Genomic DNA, 16,715 nt, shown 5'->3' with positions numbered 1-16,715 from the left:
TATATTCAGAAACAGAAACAATAGTCTATATAATCATTCATTCAGTCTAATACATCAGCACAAATAGCCTCAAACTTGATCGCAGACTTGAATGAACCCCTCGCTGACACCTTTTATTATTTATTAAAAATGTACAATATAAGGTTCATACATGTACTAATTATAATAATGATAATAATACAATAATAACCCTACAATCTTTTTGAAATCGTATCTGTGTGCATGTGTTAACACGTGGATGACGAGGGGTTTCCGGTAATCAAACAAAACCAGGAATGGAATTTATTTTGCTTGTTATATTGATTTGTCTATTGATTCGCGCACCTTAACATAGAAACACAGCCCACCTGTCTAAATACAGTTTCTTAACAGCAGCAGGGAATTTGAGGCTTCCCCGGTTTGATAGTGAGCGTGGGTGCTGCTGGATCGGCTACACAGTCTGCGTGGTCGCGCATATCAATGCGATAACTGGGGGAATCTCGTCCTGCTCGAGCCATATTAGGACACATTTCCTGCCAACAAACCCCTCCTACGTCATTTAGAGGATATAAAGTGCTATACTTGTCACCTTCCAAAGAACAAATCAGCAACTTTACAGCAGTGTTTCTTACCTGAACACCCACTTGTCTGCATTTCACTTTTTTATAACACATTTGATGATATTACTACAGAAACATTTATACGTTAATACATTTTAGAAGGATTTACAAACATTATAGAAACACTAAGGAATATTATTTGTGCTATGTCCATGACATTTTCCCCGTTTTCCCCGATGCATTCCTATTTGATGTCCGTGCACTAATGTATTTAGTCAGTTATTTCGGATTTGTATTTGTTCTAATACTAACAGGTTCTCTCCCCGTCGTCGGCTGTAAATTACAGCATTATCAACTAGTGTGTCGCTGTTTAATCGATTTTCTGCCAGCAGCGGGAGCATCAGTGGAAGAAGAGATCGTGTTTGACAGAACTGCGGAATATCCCTTCGCTGAGACAAACCCGCCACCCTGTTGAGCTGCACAGATGTACCCAGACAATGTGTGAGAGAGCATATGAGATGTAGGCTGCATAAGCCACGTGTGTGGAGGCGGTGATGATGGAATCAACTGCATGAAGCTGAAAAGAATGTCGTGATTCTTTGCTCAATGCACCTGATTTTGAGGGCTTGCAGCCCGGGGCTGTGACTCAGTGCATCTGCATCTCAAAGCAACATTTTGTATGTCAGAGCGCTTGTACCTTTTGTGCTGGTGCATTTATTGAGTACCTTGCGTCACAACCTTGTCTGAGTTTCGTGAAAGTAAAAGTAAAGTAAATTACTGATTGATTGACAAGTGACTAGGCAGCACTTCATCACAATCAGTGATACATTTGAGGAAGTGACAAACTACTGACGCAAATGCTGTCTACTGTACACATGTCACATGCCAACATGTTTTAAATACATTCACACCACAGTATAAATAAAGCTGTCCTAATGGATAGGATCACTCAAAACACATTTTAATCAATTACTGTATCAGACCGATGTCTGATTAAAATGAGCACCCTGATAAGATGTTTTCCAGCAGATGCCCGTTAAAAAGGAAAAAGCAGAACAGGAAAAGAAGAGACACATTTATTCCAGATATTGTTTTCTGTCTTATCCCTCAAATTATATTGTGTCCCCTTCAGATTTATCTTGGGGTCACTTGACGGGTCCCGGCCCCCAGGTTGAAGGACACACATTTTTTAATTTTGCTGATTTTTTTTGCACGATAGTATTCCCATTTGTCCCACCATTTTTTATGGAGTTTGTAAGGACACTTATGAATGCAGGTGTGTGTGTGTGTGTGTGTGCATGCTGAAGTAAACGCGTGTCACTAAGTCCAAACTGGTGTGCATTTCAGGAGGGTTGAGGTGGACCAGTTGGTTGCCATGAGACCAAGTTAGGGTGTCGCTCATGTTACACAGATCTCTGTGTCTTTCTCTCTGTGTCCCAGTCAGGAGCCATATCTCTATTCACAACTATTGGATACCCTTTTGAGGACTTACTGAAGATATTTTTACTGAAACCTTTTTGTTGACACTTATTCTTAGCACCAAAGCCTTCAGCTGTCAGTTGCAGGTGTTGGTGCTCTGTGGCTGTCAGGATGCAACAGTTGGTGTTGAAGGTCCTCTGCTCCACACTCCTGCTTATAGCAGTGGTGCCCTCTGTGTACTCACAGTCAGGTATGGGTCCATCAATATATCGTATTTTCTTATTGTATTAACATCTCAGTGTACTTTGGTCTTGTCAGGAACCTGTTAGTGTGTCTTCCTACACTTTGCATCTCATTTCCTTGTCTCTTTGTTTCCACCATTTGATCTCTTTCCAGAGTTTTTCCCTGATAACATCTCCTCATATTAACTGTGATGATGGCTTATTCTCACAAGCTCACAATCATTTTCTTTGCCATTACTTGCCAGTTTTTCCTATTACATTGTCCAGACTGGTGGGACGTCTTGCAATAATTAAGCTGTTAAAATGTGTGTGTGGGAAGATAATTGTACATCAGCCAATCAACTGGTTTGAGTGACACTTCCAATTGACTGCCAGTCTCTTCCTTCCTACAGATTGTTCTCAGGCCCAGTCATGTGACCTGTGCGTTGGGGATTCTATGCTCAACCTGACAGGCTGTGTCTGGAGGCTTTGTCCAGATGGTAACGTGTACACACACACACACATACACACACACACACACACACACACACACACACACACAGACACATGCAGACGCACACACACACACACACACACACACACAGACACATGCAGACGCACACACCCCTGACCTCTGATAGTAATTCAATCATCAAAGCTGCTGTAACATAAGCTTCCCTGTTTGTACAAGATGACTGAATTATTTAGTATGCCAGGAACACACACACACGCATGCATGCACGCACACACACACACTAAAATACTTGTTCTCTCGGTCTCAGGTAATGATACAGGCATTTGTCTAACTGATGAGGGCAACTCGGCAGACAACGGCAGGAACTGTAGCTGGACTAGAGTGTCTGAATTGTGCTCAGGTATAAAAAATAAAAATACACTCCTGAATTAATGCAATTTATTTATCTGCAACCTCAGTAACTCTCATTTATTTTGCATGTTTTATTTTCCAGTTGTGGAGACTGAAGCTGAGGGAGGAGGTGACTCAGGTAAAATATATCGACTCAATCATCAGCTCACACCCCCTTTTCCTCTCTCTTGCGTCAGACATGAATTATTCCTAGAAGAGCTGTGTGAAATGCCACATTTTTTCCCACCTCACCCTGCTTTCATGTACTTTCACTGTAAACCCATCAAGCTCTTCATTTTCTTTCCCTCCAGGTGATGGAGGAAAGACCAACTCAGAGTTCTCACAGGCCAAGTTTGACATGTCCAGTTTCATCGGAGGCATCATACTCGTGCTGTGTGTGCAGGCAGGCGGCTTCTTCGCCATGCGTTTCCTCAAATCCAAAGAGCAGAGCAACTATGACCCAATGTGAGTTTGTGCACGTAGGTGTTAGAGGACAGAGAATTTAGCGTGACTGTATCAGTTTAAGTATGTGTGTGTAAATGTGCCTGTGTCACTGAGTTAAGTGATGTCTGTTGGTGCAACAGCAGCCTCTAGTGGGAGGAGTGATCAACATCACCCGTAGTACAATGATTCACCTTTAACATCCCTCTAAATTGTTTTGTTTTTTATTCTGGTCACAATCCCCATCTGTACAAGTCAAATGTCTGCCTGTCTTCACACAGAGAGCAGCCACAGTGAAGACACGATGTATGAAGGACAAACAGGCGAGGGTGGAGGACAAGCAGAGCAGTGACTCATCGAGTGTTTCATTTTTTTCTGAGCCCCTGTCAGTTTTGGTTTGGTCCCCATGTGTACCCCTGGGGGATGGGTGTGTTAAGAAGAAGATTTTTTTCTCAAAATACCGCATTGTGTAACGAGTGTTTGTGCATGTGTTCACTGTGTTTGTATAGTATTTATATTCCAGAGACATTTTGGCTGTTGGTATTCATACGATCTGACAAATGAGAAACAAAAAAGGCCGGATTTCTCAGCACGTCCAGAGAGAAAGTCTTTGTAAAAACACAACTATATATGTGGTGTTTGACCTCTTACAAACAACAAGGAAATAGCTGTATCAAATGAACTCTTTTTACTGTGTAAATAGTAAAGTGAGTAGACAGTAGGTCAGACAAGGTCATAACATGCATTTAAACTATTTTTCAAGTACCCTAAAATAGACCAAAATGAGACTCAGAGGATGTGTGTTTTTCATGTGGAGCTGAATAACTTTCTAGTGTTCTATTGAAACCATGAATTTAAATATTTATGTATGTTATATCTTTCATGTATTTGCTGGCAGTGAGTTAAATGATTTAGCTGGGAACCCTGGGGAGCCATTTCAACAACTCTTAAAGGTCCCTACACTGCACCTTTGGCAACATATGAAATGACTCTCAATAATCTAAGAAATAATAGTAGTAATTTAAACTTCGATCTATTTACAATAAGGGTTTAGTACTACTCCTCTGATTTGTGTGTGTTTTTGTTCTGACTTGTCAATAGCTCAGAGTCTTTTTTATAAATGAATATTCGTTAAGGAGATTTCTGTTTTGACTGCTCATATTTATATATTATATATATATATATATATATATATATATATCAGCTTTAACCCTTTAATAACAGTTGAAAGAGATGTGATGTGACCCTGTTTACTCCTGGTAAAGCTTCAATATGAACTGATTGGTTTCTTTTTTTGTGATGCCATTACAATGAAAAATGTTCAAAAAGGCCTGAATAAACTAAGGATAATTACCTGTTTCTCTGTATGTGTCATGTCTGCTTCCCTGCATTCAAATGAGGAGTTGTTAACTGCTAATCACAGGAGGAGATTGCACACTATGTGTTGAGTGCATATTTGCCCATACCAGCCGAATGAGTGAACCGATTCTGGGTGCGACCAGAGACATATTCTCGGTCACTGCAGATAAGAATCGCCTATTAATCCTTACATGGGTGTCAGCAGGGATCCCAGCATGCAGCGGGGACAAAGCGCTGATGGGGGCCTTTAAGCAGGATGGCTGGTTGGATGCACCAGACGTTGTCTGAGCCAGGACCTACACAGGCTTGAATAAGCCCACACAAAAAAAGTTTCCTAACTGGGCAGAACATGGCTGTCATCCAAGTCTGTTGACAAAGGACAGGACTGAAGGTCTTTTTCACTCTGAATGCATGCACCATCCCCCATCCCCCAACACGCACAAGCTCATTTCTAATGAGAGAAAGGAACACACACTCACATTGTCACATTAAAGTTCAGGCAGGCTTAATATGCTGCTGGTATAATATAATATATTATAAATATACTCCCTTTAAAACAAGCATAGATCTGTGTTTACATATGTGTCCAGTTGTGAGTGTAGTACATAGAGAAGGTGCAGCAGCAGTGTGTGGCTACTGTGTGTTTAGCAGGTGTGGACAGATACAAGGAGGAAAGTTACATCCCACCTCCACCCTGCCATTTGGTAAAACATCCGTGTGCGTGTGTGTGCGTGCGTGCGCGTGCGTGTGTTGTGTTGATACAGTTTGTTTGTTTGACTGTGTGATATGACTCTCTCTCTCTCTCTCTCTCTCTCTCTCTCTCTCTCTCTCTCTCTCTCTCTCTCTCTCTCACACACACACACACACACACACACACACACACACACACACACACACACACACACACTCTCTCCCTCTCTGTATTTTCCGTTTGTTCCTGCCTCCCAGCTGACTGCTAAGTCTGGAGGGTGTGTTCACTCCGTTTACTCTGCACACAGACCACGACACACACCGCACTCTGGACAACTTTTCGCTAAACGTTTTCACAGATGGAAGTGGAGGAAGCTCTCAAGACAGGTAACACATTGTTGGCTTGGGTTTTATGTTTACCTGTGTGTATGTGTAATGAATGTGAGAGCGGGAGAGTATAACCTTTGATCCAAAAGTGGCGACAGGTGTCCTCTCTCTCGCGGTGTTCATGATGAAAGTGGTGAATGGGCCTATTTTTCCTAAAGGGAAACTTCAATAATCTCACTTACGTTGTAGAAAAAAAAGAACTGTTGTTAATAATTACATGCAGTTATTAGGTTACTACAGGAAAATTATAATGAGGAAAACATATACTTTATGCCATCTACTACACACTAATATACTTTCTGTTTGTTTTGGTGTAGGTGTCAGGTTATGAAAGCTGTGGTGAACTCATGATATCCTTTTCGCAAAACTCCTAACGCCGGGACGATCGCTTTGCGCATGCGTTAATTACCCCGAGGTAACTAGCATAAAGTGGCCACACACACACACACACACACACACACATAGACATACAATGATTATATTGTGGTGTAGCCGGTTAGTCAATTAAAGATAGACGTTTGCTTTGCTCATTTTGTTTACCATTATGCTCCTCTCTGTCAAACCAGGTAATGACGTCTTAATTAATATTATTAACATTTATTTTCAAGCCTTTTATAATGTAAGTAGTTTATAGAGTCTACAGTGAAGAGTATTTGGAGCAGGAGCAGATGAAAGCCATTGAAGCAGACAGGAATAGCCTACCTGACACAGCATATGTCCTCCCCCCTGAGGCACCAGAGCTACTGGAGGACACATGATTTCAAAGTGTATGGTTTAACAATGTGCAACCACAAGATAAGGATGTTTACTCACAACTTGTTGACATATGCAACATGTGAGGGCAAGTAAACAATTCTCAATTTTAAGGGGTCACTGGGAAAAAAGTTTGGAATCAAGGTTTAGCAAAAATGTTCCTCATATACTATCCGATATACTGTAACATATACTGTCTTCTGAAATATACAAGGTATAAGTCCCTGCAATAAGAGCAACCTTACACTATAAATATAGTGACCATAACTGTAGTATATGGCTTGTTTAAATGTAATTAATGACGAATATGGGCCGTCTGTTTGTTGAAGGATTGTGTTTTTTTCCCTCTCACTCAGGGATGGAAGGGGAGCGGGTTGACTCGTCTCTTGACTTGAGCCACCTGACAGAAGAGGAGCAGTCCACCATTCTGCAGGTCATACAGCGTGACTTGGATTTGCGTCGTCGCGATGAAGGACGTGTAAGGTCAGAGGTGACTGTTTATCTTTTTTAGCTGTCAGTTTTGTCCACTAGCATACAGACAGGTGAAAAATGAAAGGAAACACAACTTCAAATATCAAATTAGATATTTTGATGATAGACATGGAGTGCAATGTCTGACACATTGGACAACAATATCTCAACCATTCAGTGACTCCTTTTGACCTTTGAATAGGGACATTGTCATCCTGGAGGATAAAACTCCCATCTGTATAGAAATGTGTCATCATTGGATGAAGGAGACCTCTCACAATAATTTTGTATTGATTAGACACTTCCATCCAAAGGGGACAAGTCATAAGCTAGCATCGGCATTGTTTATATCTCCTCTCATTTACTCAGGGGTTTCCTTTAATTCATGTCTGTATGTTGTAGTTTAAAATAGGAAAATTACCACAATATTACTACACTGTGAGCCTAGGACTTTTTGGGGCTCTATGGGGATCTGGGGACTTGGTGTAGCTGCCCACTTTGCCTGGTTAGTAATTCCGACTTGCCTCAAATAAGGAAATCAAAGAACTACACAGTGAAATTATTTCTGGCTAAAGAGAAGAGCAGCCGCTGTTATTTATCACTGGTCACCACCACATAGTCAAAGAGCCCCATAGACCCTCTGATTTAGTTAATAAGGTCTAATGGTCAACCTGTTGGACCCTGTTTGTGACGCTTGTATTGATTAATCTCTATATTTGGGCCTTAGTTTACATGTTAAGTTTACATATAGTTGTTCATGTAAATGAAAACCTGGCAAGTCAAATTGTATGTGGTATTTTCCATCAATGTCTTTTAAATGTTGCATGATATGGGTATCGTAAGGATTTTATTGATGTTTATAATTTTATCGATACTCATATCGATTCTTTTTGCTAAATAATTGCTTTTTCAAAAACATTTTTTTTTAAAGAAGATTAAATTCAATACATGATTAGAATGTATATATATTTTTAGTAAATGTTTAGTTAGTGATTTAGGCAGACATCCGTTTGTTTGCTGTTGAACTTGGTCGTATTTCAACGCTGCAGGGTCCTCCAGGAGACAGAGACAGACGTGGCACGTTTGCGCTTCCTTTCAGGAGAATGGTTCAGCGAGGAGAGCGGCAAACGCCATCGCAACCGGACGTCGGGTAGCGTGCTCGTCCACGCCACCATACGCCACAGGAAAACCAAGAACAGAGGTCTGTTTTTTAGTTAATGCAGCATTACTATTACATGCCTGTGGGCCTTATAGGGATATCCCAGTGATGTAAAGTCTGTGTTTGTTGCCATGGTAACAGATGTGCCCCTGACCGTACTGTTCAATGGAGAGAGAGAAGAAGAAACCTCCCACAACAATAACGCCTCTCCTGAGGCAGAGAGAAGACTCAAGGACAGCAGAGAAGAGGACAGTGGAGGGTTAGTGAGGGCGTCAGTCAACAGAAATATCTTTACTGTGTGGAGCTGCATTTTCCAATATCTTATTTGTGTTTTTCAGGAGTCAAGGAAGTTTGAAACCTGCACCCACACCCAGAACAAAAAGTCCTTTAGCACAGGTTTGTGTGTATATATATTGTTGCCATGCTTAAAAACAAATCATGTAAATATTAATAATCTTCTTCAATTCCAGAGTCTCCAATATAGAAGTAATTCCTCATCATCCAAAGGTACGGAAGTCTATCTCAACATGCTGCTCTACATCTGTAGCTAGTGTATTATTATTAACTAATGTTTAACTCATTCTGCTCATAGAGTTGGAAAGGAGAAGTAATGGCCGCTCAGAGGAACCTGAGGTAAATGATATAAATGTCACGTGTTGCCTTTATAATGGTAAAGTATAAGAAATAAGTGAAATGACATGATAATGGGTATAATGGATGTGTGTGTGTGTCTTTAGGAAGACTTTGACGGTCACAACAGGGACAGTGACTCTCTGAGCAGCTGCCCGACAGCTTCTCTGAAAACCAGCAGCTCCAACGGCAGCCTTCATTCGGGCTACACGGTACACACACACACACACACACACACACACACACACACACACACATTTGATTAATTTGCTATCCAACGACGCAAGATGACTCAGCTCTGGACAATGACGTAGGTGCTGATCACTGTTCTGCGTGTGTTATAGCTCAGTGGCAGCATGATGAGTCTGTTCAGCTCAGGAGATTTTGGAGTGGTGGAGGTGAGGGGCCGCATCCAATTCTCATTGGTTTACGACACCCAGAAGGAGGAGCTGCAAGTCACAGTATATCGCTGCGAGGACATCGCTTCAGCACGCAAGAATCGCTCTGACCCGTAAGTGGTGGTGCATGTGTGAATGTGCATATTGCAGCAATAACGTCATATACAAAATCAGTCAAACAATGTCTGTGTGTGTGCGCATTTTGTTTTTCAGATATGTTAAAACCTATCTCTTGCCGGACAAGTCGAGTCACAGCAAGAAGAAAACAGCAGTGAAAAGGAAGACACTTAACCCAGTCTATGATCAGACGCTCCGAGTGAGACACTCTCTCATTTATGTATTACATAAAGTGGCCGCCTTCACAGAAATCCCCCATTTGCCATCTGTCTCTCAGCTCTCCTCCACGTGTTCTGCAACATGCATTGCAGACACGTATTTCTCCACTCTAGAAGACCTACTATCAATAAATTGCCAGATTTAAATTGACTTATTGTAGCTTCTGATGGCAGAGAACATGTTGTGCTTTGTCCTGCAGTTGCTTCTCTGCCTAATTCTGGTCCCCATTCTCTTATAGTATAAAGTGCGGATCGGAGAGCTGCGGAGTCGGACCTTGAACCTGTCCGTGTGGCATGCCGAGCCTCTGGGCAGGAACGTGTTCCTCGGGGAGGTGGAGGTGTCTCTGGGCTTCTGGGACTGGACCTGCTCCCTGCCACTGTGGCATGACCTGCAGCCACGGGTAGAGAAGAGCATACATGGATGATTTGAATGCAAATACACAATCATGTAGTCACATAAATCAGCATGCACATTTGAACACTCATAGAACAATATTTACAAAAACACTAGGATGTCTGCGTCTCCATTTGTTTAGTAGTGTGTGTTCAACAGCAGTTTGTTGGAGACACAGAGTACAGGGAGGAGTGTCTCTTGTGTCTGGGAGAGCTGAAGGGAGACATGCTGTGAATTTCAACTAAGGTTTTATGTAAGCTTAATCTTTTCCTGCTTCCACACTTCTGCCTCCCTCCCCCTTGCTTTTTCGTCCTCTTGCTTCCTCTGTCGTTTTCTCTGCCTTTTCTCTTTTCTACTCCTCCTTCAACCCCCATCACAGGTCAATTTAAATCCAGACTCTATTAGCAGTCGTGGGACCATCTTGCTCTGTGTAAAGTTCATCCCAGACGGATTTGAGGGTGAGCAGAGCACACATATCATAGATGCAAGTTAGCAACTTAATTACATATGTTTTAATCGTGTGTGTGTGTGTGTGTGTGTGTGTGTGTGTGTGTGTGTGTGTGTGTTAAGGTGATGGACTGCCTCTGACAGGAGAGCTTCACATCTGGATTCGAGAGGCTCAAGGTCTCCTGGCCAACAAAGGGGGCGCTATAGATTCCTTTGTCAGAAGGTGCGTCAGCTTGGCAACATGTTCCTGGAAATTTTGTCATCGATTATTTATCCTGGCAGCAGCTTTTAATTCGTAGAATATTATTTGTGGAACAGGACGTGTAAACTCATCAATAATCATTTAATAATAAGTTAAAAGTTACAATTCTCCAACTTCACATTTTTGAAAACTTTATTCTTCATTTGGCTATTTCTCACATTTTTTTACATCAACATTATTTTATTAAAGTTTCCTTTACAAGGGGTTACAATATTTATATGGTCTTATATACCTGAACGATTCAACCTGAAAGTGTGTATATATATGAATCAAAACAAATAATAATATTAATAAAATAAATAATAATAATTGAATCACTTTAAATAAGTCATAGAGTACTTCAGGGTATCACATGCAGTCGTTCTTTCTAAGTATATGGTGCTTCATCATTCCCAAATGTTCCCCTCTTCTAATGGTGTCCATCTTTCTATAAAGAAATCCCTCTGTAATCTTAGCACTTAAGTAATTTTCTTCCATTGTATAAATATTTCTTAGAACTGTCAACCACTCAGCATACGTGGGAAGATCCTTTTTAAGCCATCTTATTGTAATTGCTTTCTTTGCTGCTGTTAGTAATATGTGTAAGCGGTACATCCGGCTTCCTCCCAATTGTTGCTATGACTATTTACTTACCGTGTACATTCAAGGTTTAACCCACACGCACATACTGTCCCGCAATCTATTCTGTGTATACATACATAATCCTGGTTTGAATCTGAATTTAATTGTCTCATAATCGTAACCTACACCCAACAAGCTACATACTGCCAGACGCCAGTCGGCAGAGTGGTCAGAAGACGCGGCTGGTGAAGCGCTCCATCAACCCGACCTACAACCACACCATGGTGTATGATGGCTTCCACTCCAGCGACCTGAGAGAGGCCTGCGCTGAGCTGACTCTCTGGCAGCGCGAAGGGTTAAAGTCGCACGTCCTAGGAGGGATTCGTCTGAGCAGTGGAACTGGTGGGTGTCGCAACACTAAATGACACACACTGATGCAGACTCAAAATCACACGGATGCTTTTTCTGACCCGTGTGCCTGGGTGTTTCGCTGGTTCCATTATAAGCATACAAAAGTGCACTTTCTGAAAGATTGGTCGTTTGTTGGGGCTCTTTCTAGTTTCTGTGACAGATGATATATTAATCCACCAGATAGGGGAACAATGCTCCAATCTTTACCTTGTTCTGAAAGCAGCAGTCAGTATTAGTGATTAGGGACAGTGTTTGTTTGCCTGTGCTGCAGTCCTTGTGGAGCCTGGGCTGTGCGGAGGATCTTATCTTATCTCTTATCAAGTCTCTCTCAGTTCCAGGCTGTTGTTTGGCAATGTGCTTTTTAAATGAACTCACTCATGTTTATCATGGACTGTCTTCTATAAGTCAGTAGGTGATGTGTGACTCAGTATGACATAAAGGTTTGCAAAGTTATAAATAAAGCTTGAGAATCTGCTGTCAAAATTCAACTTTTTCAAGCTGTGATTAGAGATTCAATGCTATCTCAGGGGTCACTTCTCAGGCTTGTAGGAGGGCAGCAGTTTCTGTGTCAGGGCATGAGACATTAAAGGAGTTGTTTGATTGGTTTACTTTATAGTCAGCTTTGTAGATGATGCCGTGAAATGTTTATGCTTCATTTCCAGTGTTGTTTTGGAGTGGTGTGGTGACAGTATTTTACTATCCAGTGCTTCACATTGCATTTCATATTGTCCTGTTGGCATTTCAGGCATTTCAGATGGTCTTGTCATTAGAGCGAGGTATTTTCTAGGTTACCAATTTTACTGTGCATTGCTAAATATGTGGAAAACAATTTTGTTTTACGAATATTTAGTTAAATAGTTAGTTATAAATAGTTCTCGGTAGTGTTGTTTTGCTCATCAAATCACTGACAGAGCAGCAGCCTTTGTGGGAAGTGACAATGTTTTGCTTGTTGCATGCAGTCTTTCAACATAAAGTTGTAGTATTCAGAGGGCCGGGCCTACTTCTGTAGACTTGTGGGATTGTTTGTTGTTGCCAGGGCTGAATCGCAGGAGGGGCAATATTTGTTAAAGGCAAAATATGTGTCAAAATACCATTCTGAATGAAGTATTGTGCTGCTGCAGAGATTTCCTCTGCAGCACCACAATAGCAAAAAATCACACTATGATCAATATACTGTATATATATATATATATATATATATATATATATATATATATATATATATATATTAAAATGAGAATAATGATGAACAAAATGATAATTCCCTCTAATATCAGTCAAAAATAATCACAATGACATATGTCTTTTCAAATTGCTCATTCCTAGTTGTTACTGCTTACAGCTTGGAGGCTTGTGCATGTACATGTAGGAACAGTGGTCAGTTGTTGGTATTGTTTCCATGGCCTCATTAAGAAAAGCATCATTCCTCTGTGTATGGATTGCAATGAGGATTTCTGTGATAATGTCTTCGACATTATGATAATAATAATTGTGTCTGTTTCTTTAATGGTAGGTCAGAGTTATGGGGAGGATGTCAGCTGGATGGACTCCACAGAAGAGGAGGTCGCCGTGTGGAACTCCATGATCGAAAACCCAAACAACTGGGTCGACGCAACACTATCAATCAGAACTAACCTTGCACACCGGTCCGAGTGACTCCGAGTTCAGACACACCTTGCACACAAACACATGTTCAAATAATGGTTGGACTGGAAGGACACCCCCTGCACATTTAACCTCTCTATCACACACACAGCAGTCAGTAGTGGTGCAACATTGTGAATTAATGGCATAGATCAGAAATATTTAGTTATGAAACCAAATCTGTCTGCATTTCAAATGTTTTACTTTGTATGTTTTTGGTTCAGTTTGTGTCTTATCTGACAAAAGTGTTGTAATCCATTGTAGTTTATTAATTAAATATCAAACCTGAATTGCCCAGGGTCCTTCTTTACTTATAGTTATTGAACTTTCTGATATACAGACATGTACTGAACAAGCTAAAGACACATAAGGGGAGATCAAATCCCCCATCAAAGACACATATGTTACATTACATTAGCACCTTGAGATTGCTTTTAGCTTTGAAAGGCGCTTTACAAATACAATTTATTATTATTATTATTATTATTATTATTATTATTATTATTATTATTATTATTATTATTATTATTATTATACACAGATACACAGACCAGTACAAACAAACACAAAGATAAACCAACAAATCAAACAGTGACACATATTTATTTCAAGTTGTTTCCCAGACCTCCAAAACTCTTTGGAGCATGTCAGAAAAATAGGCCTAATCACGTCCACCTTAAAAGAACATGTATTCTAATTAATCAGACAATTATTAGACTTTTAGGTGTCATTACTGTAATTGGATAGGATAGAAAAGGCCTACAGTTGCATGCATTTGTTTCCCTTTTGATAGATCACGTGACTACCACCTTGTGTTCAGACTTTACACTTACTCTTTATACTTTTCAGGCAAATAAAAGACGGAACAATGAAGAATAGGGTCAAGAGCACAACTTGTGATGTGTCCTCTCTTTTAACATTAAAATAAACTATTCTACATGTATCCACCCTCCCATGTATCACCAACAGACACTGGAGTAAGGCATTTATCACATGAGTCAGAACTCCTGACCAGCAGATGGCGACCATTCCTGCTTCAAGATGGATTGAAACCGGAAGTGGAGCCATTTGAAAAAGTTTTTTCGATAAGGAGTTTGATTTAGGCATTTCATTGTAATTCATGAATCTCTTCATAAGGAAACCGTAAGGTCATATTTGTTTTCCGCATTGGAGCTGCAATATAATTGCTCAGCTTTGCTTATTTAAGGTAATACTCAGACTTGTGTTGTGTTACTGGATCTGGCTTTTCCCTAGATCATGCATGTATTTGCAACACAAAGAGGAACCAATTGCTCTTAATGATTATAGACGGGCCCCATCGGTGCTTTTATGATCCTGTATTTTAAACGTGATCATTTACTTTGTTACTAGTTACTTTTGTTACTTTTATTTTGAAGTTTGTAACCGGATATAGTCCCCTTATATTTCTGTGCAGCTTGACACGCAAACGCCGATGGACTGTGTGCTGTAGGTGAGGGTTGATAGTTGATTTAAAATGACCGAAATGACCGAAATGCAGCTGCTGAGGCTGTTCATCAGTGAGCGGCTGAGTGCGGCTGCAGAGGAGATCTTCGCAGCGGTGCAGAGGACGGTAACAGAGCGCGAGGAGGAAGCTGCTCGCCCCCATCAAGACGGTGACCAACATGGACTTAATCTTGAAGTGCATTCTCACAGTGGAGGTTTGTTTTGTTTTCTATATTTTGTTACATCCTAAAGCAGTCTTGCATGCGTCAAAAGTGCTGTTGAAATGTATAACATTGCACAGGTGTAATACATTTCCACCACATTTACGTTATAACCGTGATATCTGCACATTGTCTCTACTGGTAGTGGTTAAACCTGAAAGTTGCTGCTATCAATGTGTTAAGAGTGAAGCAGTTTGAGTGCAGATTGTATTCAGCTGTTTATAACAGTGTATAGAGCAAACTGCAGGTATATATAAAGTTTCAACGGGGTTTGTAAAATCCACAGTGGAGATAACAAGAACAGTTCCTTTCAGCAGACACCAGATCTTCTCTCAGCTCTGGCACAAGCTCTGAGGGTTTCCAACCAGGAACATGTACTGAATCAAATCTGTCTGGAAAATGGTTTGCATTGTGTGAACATGACTCTGGGGTGCCAGTACTTAGTATTATTAAAACAATTATGAAAATATAGAGTCTTAGAAGTGGACCCCCCCCCCCCTGGAGCTTATCTTTCTTTCATTCAAACAAGAGTAGATAATAAAATGTCTCATCTTTTTCTCTTAACAGACACGCCGCAGGTCTTTGTCTGTGCACATGAGCACAAACACGAGTGGAGTCCTGAAAGCTACCACAACAACCCAAGTGTGGGCCAGGAGGACTGTGTCCTGCTGGTCCCAGAGCCTCCAGAAATCAAACAGGAAGAGCCATGGAGCAGTCCAGAGGGACAACAGCTACCAGATATGGAGGACTGTGAAACCAGCAATCTAAAAGTGACACCCACATGCGTTTACGCAGACATGACTGAGTTCCAAACTCATGACACAGGAAATGAAGACAAAAAGCCTGTACCTAACACCTCCTCTGACTACAGAAAGATTGACGGAAACGCTCAGTCATGCAGTGAATGTTGGACTCTTTTGCCAGATTGTTCTGTAACTCTGAGTAACTTGGGGCCTGAGTTGGATTTAGCAACACTGGCGGGCTACAGTATCAGTAATGCCCACACGAAGAGCCCTACAGGGAGAAACCAGCTGACTAAAGGTTGTGAATCACACAGCCCAACTTCACCAAATAAAGAGACAAAGAGAATAAGCAAATCCTACTGCTGTCGTTTCTGTGGCAAAGAATTCAGCCAGAGCACACATCTGGCCACACACACTCAAATCCACACCGGTGAGAAACTGTTTGCCTGTGAGGTGTGTGGTAAAGAGTTTCGACATGGCAACAGTTTGACTGTGCACATGAGGATTCACTCAGAGGAGAAGCCATACCGTTGCAGGATTTGTGGAAAAGAGTTCCGTCATGTGGGCAACTTGAACGTACATACGAGAATCCATACAGGAGAGAAACCCTACACGTGCACAGTGTGTGGAAAGAAGTTCAGTCGCAATAATTTGATGACGAAACACATGGCTGTACACACGGGTGAAATGAGTTTAGGCTTGAAGAGTGTGTTAAGAAGAGGTTCATTTGGCATGACTTCATGAGAATGAAGTGAAATATCCAGTTTTCTGCAGGACAAAAGGCAAATCTGCCCTTACTGTATAACTTTGTAATTAAATATAATATATTGTAATAGGAATAGAACATGAAGGGTTTTAATTAAAATCCGTGAGTTGTCTTAATTTTCTTTTTATATTAATT

At 40.9% G+C, this 16,715-nt stretch overlaps 3 protein-coding genes across 5 annotated transcripts; all 3 read left to right on the top strand.

The window, feature by feature from the left end:
• The first annotated feature begins 2,129 nt into the window (after positions 1-2,129).
• cd164l2 (CD164 sialomucin-like 2) lies at positions 2,130-4,484 on the top strand. Its single transcript, XM_029443577.1, is given in 5 exon segments — positions 2,130-2,208; positions 2,593-2,679; positions 2,962-3,111; positions 3,380-3,509; positions 3,767-4,484. Coding segments are annotated over 5 exon segments (462 nt in total). The 3' UTR covers positions 3,783-4,484.
• A 1,063-nt stretch (positions 4,485-5,547) lies between these two features.
• Positions 5,548-13,676, top strand: sytl1 (synaptotagmin-like 1). 2 transcript variants are annotated; one of them, XM_029443130.1, is made up of 17 exons: positions 5,548-5,561; positions 5,843-5,921; positions 6,239-6,336; positions 7,031-7,157; positions 8,195-8,346; positions 8,446-8,563; positions 8,643-8,700; positions 8,775-8,811; positions 8,897-8,937; positions 9,042-9,146; positions 9,279-9,445; positions 9,546-9,648; positions 9,907-10,068; positions 10,441-10,519; positions 10,632-10,731; positions 11,528-11,733; positions 13,256-13,676. In XM_029443130.1, exons 4-17 carry the CDS (start codon positions 7,033-7,035, stop codon positions 13,396-13,398), a joined length of 1,596 nt encoding a protein of 531 aa, XP_029298990.1. In that variant the 5' UTR covers positions 5,548-5,561; positions 5,843-5,921; positions 6,239-6,336; positions 7,031-7,032; the 3' UTR covers positions 13,399-13,676. The 2 variants fall into 2 exon arrangements, with proteins under 2 accessions (XP_029298990.1, XP_029298989.1); XM_029443129.1 differs by lacking the exon at positions 5,548-5,561 and having other exon boundaries at positions 5,765-5,921.
• Positions 13,677-14,414: 738 nt separating this feature from the next.
• LOC115015622 (zinc finger and SCAN domain-containing protein 21-like) lies at positions 14,415-16,653 on the top strand. Of its 2 annotated transcripts, XM_029443101.1 has the most exons (3): positions 14,415-14,593; positions 14,822-15,065; positions 15,639-16,653. In XM_029443101.1, exons 2-3 carry the CDS (start codon positions 14,882-14,884, stop codon positions 16,556-16,558), a joined length of 1,104 nt encoding a protein of 367 aa, XP_029298961.1. In that variant the 5' UTR covers positions 14,415-14,593; positions 14,822-14,881; the 3' UTR covers positions 16,559-16,653. The 2 variants fall into 2 exon arrangements, with proteins under 2 accessions (XP_029298961.1, XP_029298960.1); XM_029443100.1 differs by having other exon boundaries at positions 14,415-15,065.
• Positions 16,654-16,715: the final 62 nt, after the last annotated feature.

This window comes from Cottoperca gobio, chromosome 11, assembly GCF_900634415.1.
Source record: "Cottoperca gobio chromosome 11, fCotGob3.1, whole genome shotgun sequence".
In the NCBI taxonomy this organism is placed as follows: Eukaryota; Metazoa; Chordata; class Actinopteri; order Perciformes; family Bovichtidae; genus Cottoperca; species Cottoperca gobio.
Note: the sequence above shows the minus strand (reverse complement) of the source record. Positions and strands in the feature narration are given on the sequence as shown.

What these genes read in the sequence shown, in the direction of transcription:
- sytl1 (XM_029443130.1), top strand. Translation starts at nt 7,033, where the DNA reads ATGGAAGGGGAGCGGGTTGACTCGTCTCTTGACTTGAGCCACCTGACA. An exon ending in CAAAAAGTCCTTTAGCACAG is followed by an intron (nt 8,701 to 8,774) that starts GTTTGTGTGTAT and finishes CTTCAATTCCAG; the next exon opens with AGTCTCCAATATAGAAGTAA. An exon ending in CGCAAGAATCGCTCTGACCC is followed by an intron (nt 9,446 to 9,545) that starts GTAAGTGGTGGT and finishes TTTGTTTTTCAG; the next exon opens with ATATGTTAAAACCTATCTCT.
- LOC115015622 (XM_029443101.1), top strand. Translation starts at nt 14,882, where the DNA reads ATGACCGAAATGACCGAAATGCAGCTGCTGAGGCTGTTCATCAGTGAG. An exon ending in AGTGCATTCTCACAGTGGAG is followed by an intron (nt 15,066 to 15,638) that starts GTTTGTTTTGTT and finishes TTCTCTTAACAG; the next exon opens with ACACGCCGCAGGTCTTTGTC.